General features: G+C 48.6%; 1 protein-coding gene across 2 annotated transcripts in view; it reads right to left on the reverse strand.

Moving 5' to 3' along the window:
* ADPGK (ADP dependent glucokinase) overlaps nucleotides 1–5,263 on the reverse strand; it is a 29,142-nt gene extending 23,879 nt beyond the window's left edge. The window contains exon 1 of one of the 2 annotated variants that reach the window (XM_032805349.2): nucleotides 4,791–5,263. In XM_032805349.2, coding sequence (XP_032661240.1) covers nucleotides 4,791–4,990 — 200 coding nt within the window. In that variant the 5' untranslated portion in view covers nucleotides 4,991–5,263. The remainder of the gene's footprint in view (nucleotides 1–4,790) is intronic. The other variant, XM_032805348.2, reaches the window with a different exon arrangement.
* Between the last annotated feature and the right edge of the window lie 5,365 nt (nucleotides 5,264–10,628).

A 10,628-nucleotide genomic window follows, 5' to 3' on the forward strand; every position in this document is an offset into this window, starting at 1 on the left:
CAGGCCAGATGCATCTTTCCATGCATACCTGCTTTATACCTTGCCTGCCGGATGTCTTGTTGGGCTGAGGGATACACACTCTCTTCTGCGAGATGTTCCAAGCACTCTTGAAAGAGCCTGGCACAGATCACTGGCAATTCAGGAATGCTATGTGAATATTTTTTATTCATCGTGGTGTTGCCTGTCAGCATTTCTCAGATACCAATAAATGATACAATACGGAAGTCAAAATTACATACTATCATCTCTCTGACCACAGCCTTCAGTCACATCACTTCCCCATACCAGAATTCAAGCCCTATCCGCCACAGCAGTGCATCACATCCATACGCTACTGTCTTACCCATGGCCCTAATTACCTGTACCCGAGCGTACATCTTGCACTTTCACTGTAAGAATGAGAAGATAGAACGCTGTAGCAGATCTCACTAAGCACACTCCTGTCAGTGACCTTCTTGCCTGAGTTGCAACTGCCCACAACTGAAGCAGCAAATATAAACTAAAGACATAACAGCCTGCGTGGTTCTTCAGATATGCCGCTGCATACTTCGAAATATCAACAAACTCCCTTATCCTGCAATGAGTCAATGCTCTAGACGAAATCCACACACACAAATAGAGGAGAATGAAAGAATACAAAGATCAACCAACATTCTTACCTCAAAGCACCAGAGCAAAGCGCAGCCTGGGTTTTAATATCCAATTAACAATGCAATAATGACATGACAGTTATGGTTAGCTTCAAGGGGTTTGTCAGATGCTACCGTTGTGATGCTCTCTGCTCTCTCCTTGTTGGTATTACTCGCTGTGTGCGTTTCCCTCCTGCGCGCTGCCCAGACGCTGCGCAGCTAGCTGACACAGCAGGACCCGCAACGAACCCACAAAACCACAGAGTAAAAACAACTATAAGGTACGAAGGCACCTCGGCCAGGTCTTATTGCTACGGATTGGACACAATAATAGTTCCCTCCAATTGTTACTCTACAGGGCATACTATGAGTATGGTGCCGACACGGTCAAGGACTCGGCTCAGTTAGTGGCGGACTTTCACTGCCCCCTCGGCCGGACAAAGACATCGCCCCAGGGATACATTCTTATACACAGGTACAAACAAGTTACACATCACTCCTGACGTATTGAGGTGCAACCCCTCTACGTAGCAAGGTACAACCCCTCTATGTAGTAAGGTGCCGCCTCTCACCTTGTACATGTTGAACAAAACAACTCTATCCATCCTGGATTGATGTCTGGTCCCTCTTAGTCCCAAGAGTGAAGAACCCCCAAAACAAAGAGCACCAACAAAAGACTTCCCTCCACCAAGATTTGAAAGTATCCTGTCCCCCTACTGGTCCTCTGGTCAGGCATCAGCCAGGTTTACTGAGCTTCTTAACCCTTTACAGGTAAAAGAGGTATTAACCCTTAACTATCTGTTTATGACAACTGCTTTGGATTGTTATTGAGCAGAACCCTTCATCAGTATGGATGCATGTCCTCTAGAACAGTGGTTGAAGCATGAAGGGACATACATGAATCTTAAGCGCATCTGGCATGTAAATATCTTGCCACGCTGGCTACAACAGTGCCATGAGAATGCCTGTTCTCAATTCCAGGTAACGTGAACAAGAAGTGGGCCACATTATCTCTTGCAAATGTAAACAAACATTTGTCTGAGTGACTGACTGAACAAGAAGTAGGACTGAGTGGACTTGTAGGCGCTAAAGTTTTATACAGTGAAACCCCGCTATAACGTGATGTTTGGGGTTCAAAAACTTGCATCTGCTAAATGTGGGGTCGCGATATAGCGAGGTTTCAAGCCAGTCAGTTTGTCAGTGGTCCCCAACACAGTGCACTGATGTGCGCGGCCTAGTGCCCCTAGTGCCCAGCAGGGGAGAGGAGCCACAGCCCCCCGCCTGCTGGGGACAGAGAGCTCCAAGGCTGCGGGCACCGGTGCTCTCTGTCCCCGGCAGGTGTGGAGTCACGGCTTCTCTCCGGCTTCAAGAGGAGCCACAGCCCCGCACCTGCCAGGGACAGAGAGCACCGGCGCCCGCAGCCTCGAAGTTCTCTGTCCCTGGCAGGCGGGGGGCCCCAGCTCCTTTTGAAGCCGGAGAGAAGCCGTGGCCCCGCTCCTGCCAGGGACAGAGAACACCGGCATCCGCAGCGCCGGAGAGAAGCTGCGGCCCCGTGCCTGCTGAGGACAGAGAGCACCAGTGCCCGCAGCCTCGGAGTTCTCTGTCCCCAGCAGGCAGGGGGCCCCAGCTCCTTTTGAAGCTGGAGAGAAGCCGTGGCCACGCTCCCACTGGGGACAGAGAACACCGGCACCCGCAGCCCCGGAGAAAAGCTGCGGCCCCGTGCCTGCTGAGGACAGAGAGCACCGGCACTCGCAGCCTCGGAGTTCTCTGTCCCTGGCAGGCATGAGGCTGCAGCTTCTGTCCCCTGCCATGGTGTTGGGGACCACTGGTACAGTACTGTATTATGCCTTACAGGGGAGCCAACCTATGATCGCGTTATATGCGAATTTGCGTTATGGCAGTGCACATTATTGTGAGGTTTGACTGTATTTTATTTTTTGATTGCAGTTTTTTTGTACATAATTCTACATTTGTAAGTTCAACTTTCATGATAGAGATTCCACTACAGTACTTGCATTAAGTGAATTGAAAAATACTATTTTGTTTACAGTGCAAATATTTGTAATAAAAAATAAAGATAATGTGAGCACTGTACACTTTGTATTGTTATAACTGAAATCAATATAGTTGAAAATGTAGAAAACATCCAAAATATTTAAATAAGGTATTCTATTATTGTTTAACAGTGCAATCAATCAAGATTAGGGCTGTCACATGATTAAAAAAATAATTTAAACATAACTTAATACCTCTACGCTTGTATTATACCCTTGCTTTTCTTTGTTAGCGGGGAGACTTCTTGCATCTTCAGCCATTTCCTTTTGCTTTCTCCCTCCATCCCTTATTTTCCTTGTTCCTGCTCTACATTAAGATCTCTACCTCCAGCTCTAAATTTCTTTCCACTCCCACAAAAATCCCCCCTCAGTGCTCTACTTTGTTATCCTACTCCCCACATGCTCCTTACTCTCTGCTCTCACCTCCTACCTCCAGGGAATGAGCCAATAGCTCCCCAACTAGCCATTCAGGCCACTAATATGTCCAAGTTTTGCACTCACTTTCAGCGAGAAGGGTTTTCAACCCCAATAAATATGATCTTATCTAACAGTCTCTCAGTAGTCCTGTGACTTCTATAACCCTTTTACAGGAAAGTAAACTGAGGGCTCATCTATGAGCACTATACCCAAGATATACTCTCAAATATATGATCAAAAATAGAAAAGCCAAGAAGCTTTCTCCACAAGTGGTCTCTAAGGGTATGGCTACACTTGAAATTTCGGAGCGCTGCCACGGCAGCGCTTTGAAATGTGAGTGTGGTCGGAGCGCCAGCGCTGGGAAAGAGCTCTCCCAGCGCTGCACGTAAACCACATCCTCTACGGGTGTAGCTTGCAGCGCTGGGAGCCGCGCTCCCAGCGCTGAGGCACTGGATTACACTGAGGCTTTATAGCGCTGTATCTTGCAGCGTTCAGGGGGGTGTTTTTTCACACCTCTGAGCGCGAAAGTTGCAGCGCTGTAAAGTGCCAGTGTAACCATACCCTGAATGAAGAAAAACAGTAGTCTGTACAGTCTTAGCCTCCCACACAGCTCTGCCAACACACCTGACCAAGAGTTACAGTTTACATGTCTATTCCCTCTCAGACCTCTTGTGCAGAGATTAACACCAATGTCAATTTGTGAGATCAAGATGAAATCAAATAACTTCCACTTCAGACAAACAAATTAAATACAGCTCTCCAAAAAGCTCCGCGTAATCAGGAGAACCCTGATTATAAATGCAATACACTATGCCTTTCACATTTCCTTTCTAACACAGTGCTCACCAGGGATGGACACTGCTCCCAGTGTCAATTCTAGCTTTATTTCCTACTTTTAGCATATATTTTGAGATAACCTCTTGACAGTTCTCAGAGTAGCAGCTGCGTTAGTCTGTATCAAAAAGAACAGGAGTACTTGTGGCACCCTAGAGACTAACAAATTTATTTCATCATAAGCTTTCGTGGGCTACAGCTCACTTCTTCGGGTGCAGAGAATGGAACACACAGACAGGAGATATTTATATATACAGAGAACATGAAACGGTGGAAGTATGCATACCAACATACATGCAGGCCCACATGTTCGTATGCATACTGCCACCGTTTCATGTTTTCTGTATGTATAAATATCTCCTGTCTGTGTGTTCCATTCTGTGCACCCGAAGAAGTCAGCTGTAGCCCACGAAAGCTTATGATGAAATAAATTTGTTAGTCTCTAGGGTGCCACAAGTACTCCTGTTCTCTTAACAGTTCTGTATTCCTACAGCTCCGTGGAGAGCGGTGATAGAGAAATACGCCCAACACGTTGACAAAGCACAAACTACGACAAGACACAGCAGGCCTGGGTTTGTCTCACAGCGACTGCCTGGTATCTGGGCTGGCTGCCCCGGGAGTCCAGCCAAAGGTCTCTGCCCCATAGGCAAAGCCCGCCCTGCACGTCGCCCCGGCTTCGTGCAAGAGCGTCTCTGCCTTGGTGCTAGGCCTGATCGCTGCCCTGCCTCCAAGACCACTCGATGCGGGGTGACTCCGGCAGGGCCCAGCCCCAGGGACCGGAGCCCAGCTCAGGACTCCGCCCGGGAAGGGACCCGCGCTCCGGCCGGGCAGAGCCGCGCCGCCCCGCGTGACTCACCCCACGGCCACTCTGCTCCACGGCCGGGCGGGCCGGGTGATAAGCGCCTCCCAGGCCGCCGCCATGCTGCTCTCGGCCGGCTCGGCCCACAGGCGGCCGGCCAGGTAGCGCAGCACCGCGCCGGGCAGCTCGGGCTCCCGCACGAAGAAGTAGCCCGCGGCCAGGGCCAGCAGGGCCACGCACACCGACCGCAGCCACATGGCGCGGCCGGCCTCCCGCCGCCCGAGAGCCGGCGTCGGGGCTCTGGCTGTCCGGTCGGGGCGCGGCGCCCCGGCAGGCGGGTCTGGCCCCCAGCTGCCCAGCTCTCTCGAGGTCTCCTGCCTTAGTTCAGGCGACTCTGCCTGGGACCGCCACGTCCTAGAAGCAGGAATCAATTGACAGTCAGCGGGCCTCCTACGCTATCTCCGTAACGCCCCTCCGGCACGCGCCCGACCTGCCTTAAAAAGGTTGGGGAATAGCGACCAGCTATAGGACAGCACACCGTCCACGGTATTGCGTAACTTCCGACTTACCTACATGGCTCCGCTGCGCAGCCGCGCACTCGATACCGCAGTGGCCGTGGAGTACGGCAGCCAGCGTGCATGTACAACAGGGATAGGGAGGGGAACAAGACGTTACCACAGGGCGCGTAGGGGTAATAGACCACATCCTTTGGGCACCTAGGGTGGATAGGGGGCAGTGGCCACTGGGGGTGCCAGGCTGGGTTGCTGTGCCAGACCAGTCAATGAGCTATAAGAGTGAAATGAAGTGAGATGACTCAAGCTCAGTATTGTGACTTGCGTATTTGTGTAATTTCGAATGTACTTTTGTTTAAGATTTGAAGAGTATACGTACCGATATAAATAAAACATATTAATGAGATGCCAAGATCTCTCGAACCATTATCACGCTGCTGCTTCAATTCAGGAGGACAAAGGTGAGAAAGCAACTTTTGAACTGAAGGACTAGATATTTCTAAGTGTCACTTACTGTTAACACTGATACTGATCCACCCACACTGCGTGCACAATTCAGTTTCTTGATGTTAGTACATTTCAGTTATTCTTAAATTAAAAAGTTTCTATAAGCATAGAGAAAACAATTTTTTTATTGTGGCTTATTGTGTGACTAATACAGTTTACAGATCCAGCGTGCACAATTATTCTATAATACAGGGATAAATCACAACATGACAATCCTGCATCAAAGTCATCTGAAATGGATACAATGCCAATAAAAAAGGTACTCAAAGGTTTAACAAATGGTGAGGGCGTGCCGAAGACACTCCTTGCCTGGGGTGCCATTTGGTCAGAGACAAACATCCACAAGAAATCAAGCATTCTTAAAACTACAAGTCCTACCTGGGGAAGTGAGGAAACACTTTTTGAAGTGCTTGTACAAATAAGCCCTGCTTTGGGTCCCATATGAGGAGAGATTAAAGAGGCTAGGACTTTTCAGCTAGGAAAAGAGGAGACTAAGGGGGGGTATGATAGAAGTATATAAAATCATGAGTGATGTGAAGAAAGTGAATAAGAAAAAGTTATTTACTTGTTCCCGTAATATAAGAACTAGGGGTCACCAAATGAAATTAATGGGCAACAGGTTTAAAATGAATGAAGTTCTTCACACAGCACACAGTCAACTTGTGGAACTCGTTGCCTGAGGAGGTTGTGAAGGCTAGGACTATAAGAGGTGTTAAAAAGAGAACTGGATAAATTCATGGAGGTTAAGTCCATTAATGGCTATTAGCCAGGATGGGTAAAGAATGGTGTCCCTAGCCTCTGTTTGTCAGAGGGTGGTGATGGACAGCAGAACAGAGATAATTTGGTCATTACCTGTTAGGTTCACTCCCTCTGGGGCATCTGGCATTGGCCGCTGTTGATAGACAGGATACTGGGCTGGATGGACCTTTGGTCTGACCCAGTATGGCCATTCTTTTGTTCTTAGATTCACAGAGCGAGACGGGTACCCAGAAATCACCTACTACAGGACAGGTCCAACAAGGAAAATAACAGAACACCACTGTCCATCACATGCAGCCCTCAACTAAAACCTCTCCAGCACATCATCAACAATCTACAACCTATCCTGGAAAACGATCCCACACTCTCACTGCCTTGGGAGGCAGACCAGTCCTCACTTGCAGACAACACCCCCAACCTGAAGCAGATATTCACCAGCAACTACACACCACACCACAGAAACACTAACCCAGGAACCAATCCCTGTAACAAACGTTGTTGCCTACTGTGTCCCCATATCTACTCTAGTGCCACCATCAGAGGACCCAGCCACATCAGCCACACCATCAGGGACTCATTCACCTGCACATCTACTAATGTGATATATGCCTTCATGTTCCAGAAATGCCCCTCTGCCATGTACATTGGCCAAACCAGACAGTCTCTACGTAAAAGAATAAATGGACACCAGCAATGGTAACATACAAAAGCTAGCAGGAGAACACTTCAGTCTCCCTGGACATTCTATAACAGATTTAAAAGTAGCCATACTTTAACAAAAAACTTCAAAAACAGACTTCAAAGAGAAACTGCAGAACTAAAATTAATTTGCAAATTTAACACCATTATTTGGGCTTGAATAGAGACTGGGAGTGACTGGTTCACTACAAAAGCAACTTTCCCTCTCCTTGTATTGACACCTTGTCATCAATTATTGGGAGTGGATTACATCCACCCTGGCTAAATTGGCCTTCAACATTGGTTCTCCACTTGTAAGGTAACTCCCTTCTCTTCATGTGCCAATATATATTTATGCCTTTATCTGTCATTTTCACTCCATGAATCTGAAGAAGTGGGTTTTTTACCCATGAAAGCTTATGCCCAAATAAATCTGTTAGTCTTTAAGGTGCCACTGGACTTCTCATTGTTTTTGTGGATACAGACTAACATGGCTACCCCCTGATATTTGATCTAGAGCCAGTCTTGTGTGCTCTTGTTAATGTCTCATGGGCATCAGGCCATAATGCCTCAAATCAGATTGAGCCCTTTCCCCTCCCCACCCCCCCAAACCACTCATCCCCAGGATAACCAACCCCACACCTGCAAAGATCATGAGTCTGACCCCCAAAAGTCATGAGACTGGATTAAAAATTAGATTTAAGAATAATTTGTGTGTTTTTACCAAGAAGTGACTGTTGTAACAAAGGGCAAAATTCATAAGTCATGTCAGAAACAATGGGAAAAGTAAAAAAACATGGAATAGCTTGATACCTATGATGACAAATTGCAAGTGGGTGACTGTCAGTGGCTGGGTAAAAGCAGCAAAGAGTCCTGTGGCACCTTATAGACTAACAGATGTTTTGGAGCATGAGCTTTCGTGGCTGGGTAGTGTGTGGAAGAGAGGAAGTTATACCTAGGCTTGGAAAGACTCGTTTTTTACTGGTAAATGTAGATGTAACCCTTCTGCCAGTCAGAGTTCACAGCAACAAAGACTGGGTTCAGTATCTAGTGGTTCCTTTTCAACAATACAACACAAAACTAGCTTGAGCCCCCATCCGGTGACCTGGGACAATTACACACCACTCTCTGGGCGCCTCTCAGAGGCAATACTTCCCCTCTCGCAAGCACAGAGGCTGAGTGTAGCCAAAAAAAATTAATACAAGGAGGGAAGTAACCCAGCATTAATTTGTGGAAACACCGCAACCCGGGCTCATAAACATAAACCATGAGCAAAGGACCCACCCCTCAGGAAGTCTGGCAACCCAAAAGTTACTTTAATGTTCCCGTCCCTTCTCTGTACCCCACTCACAGTTGTTGTCCTTGGACAGTGCAGATCCAGAGTTCAGAGGTGCATCTGCAAAGTTCACCTCCCATCTGGGGGGAGGGAGGGATAAGGAGGCACCTTACTCGCTCAGTTGCTTGGTTACTCACTTGCTGCCGCCCCTCACTGCAGGGCACTGCTCTGTAGGGTGACCAGGTGTCCAGTTTTCAACCGGAAGACCTAGTCGAAAAGGGATCCTGGTGGCTCCAGTCAGCACCGCTGACCAGGCCATTGACTGTCTGGTTGGCGGCACTGCACAGCAGGGCTGGCAGCCTCCCTGCTAGTCTATGCACACCACAGCTCTTGGGAAGCAACTGGCATGTCCCCTCCCAGCTCCTACGTGTAGAGGCAGCCAGGGGGCTCCGCATGCTGCCCCTGCCCCAGATGCTGCCCCTGCAGCTCCCATTGGCCAGGAACCAATGTGCAGAGCTGCCTGGCCATGCCTTCATGTAGGAGCCGGAGGGGGGACATGCCAGCTGCTTCTGAGAGCTGCTTGAGGTAAGCACTGCCCAGAGCCTGCACCCCTTATCCCCTCCCGGGCCCCGTCTCTGGCCCTCTGAACCCCTCAATCTCAGCCTGGAGCACTCTCCTGCACCCCAATCGCTCATTCCCAGCTCCCCCCTGGAGCCCGCACCCCCATGCCCCCACCTCCTCCCTCTGCCCCAGCCCTGATACCCCTCCCACACTCTGAACCCCTCAGCCCCCTCCTGCACCCCAAACCCCTCATCCGCAGCCCCACCCCAGAGCTCACACCGCCTCTTGCATCCCAACCCACTGCCTCAGCCTGGAGCCTCCTCTTACTCTCTGAACTCATTTCTGGTCCCACCCCAGAACCTACACCCCCAGCTGGAGCCTTCACCCTCTCCCACACCCCAGCCCCCTGAGCCAGCCAGGTGAAAATGAGCAAGTGAGTGATGGTGGGGAGGCAAGCAACAGAGGGAAGGGGGACAGAGTGAGCAAGGGGCCTCAGAGAAGAGGCAGTGCATGGGCAGGGCCTCAGAGGAGGGGCAGTGGAGCAGGGCAGGGGGCAGCACAAGGGTGTTCAGTTTTGCACAAGTAGAAGGTTGGCAACCCTACTGCTTGGGCCCTCTCCACTAGCTATCCTGTTCACCAATTGCTACACCCTCCACCACCACACCGCTGGCCACTTGCTGCACCTCTCTGCCAACCACCCTGCTGGTTGCTTACCAAGTTGTCTTCAGGGCCCACCACTTAACACAGCTCTGTGATTTCAGCTGTTAGTGCAGGAGCCTCACTGCTGTTACACACTGGGCAATCTCTTGTATCAGAGACACTGTCCCAAAGAGATTTAATACTTAGACATAAGTATCAGTGATTTTAGCTCTGTAGTATGTAACAAAACTCTCAATTAAGTCTAAATTAGCTCTATTATGAGACAGCACATAAAGAAAAGGTTAAATGCTGTGTACAGCCTTTAGAAAACAACCATACCACCAAACACAAATACCTGTTTCTACTCACTGGGCTTTGGAACTCATGTGCCCTGCCTAGTGAGTGCCATTTAGTTGTGAGTGAGTCCCTCAATTGGGAAATGCCAAGTACAGTTCTGCTGCTCTTGATTCACACAACAAGGATAACAACCCTTATAACCAGGAGACACCAGCCAAAAGTGACCATTTGGACAAGCAAGCCCATCATGCTGACTGCCTAGGCAGGATGGGTGTGCCCATGCAAACGAGATCAGTTTCTGAGGTCCTTTTCCACTAGATGTCATCCACTAGTTCATCATTAGATGCCAGGGGAGAGTTCATTCAGACTGTGCTTATATAGGTAAACACCAATTTCATTGTATACACACAAACCAATGAAAATATATTTCCATTGATAATCAAAATTTATAGATAGGCAAAGTAAGAAAAATGCTGCTTGGGATCTTAGAGTTTTATTTACAGATATTTCCTTCGTATGTTTTGACATGATGCTAACAATTTGTATTTTAACAGTTATGAAGCTTTAATTTTTTGAATCTTGTCTATTGTCATTAAGTAATTATATGAACCCCTCATAATCTCCCACAACTGTGAAAATTTAAATCAATAAAAATCCTTAAAACCC

This window comes from Chelonoidis abingdonii, chromosome 9 (genome assembly GCF_003597395.2).
Source record: "Chelonoidis abingdonii isolate Lonesome George chromosome 9, CheloAbing_2.0, whole genome shotgun sequence".
Classification (NCBI taxonomy): Eukaryota; Metazoa; Chordata; order Testudines; family Testudinidae; genus Chelonoidis; species Chelonoidis abingdonii.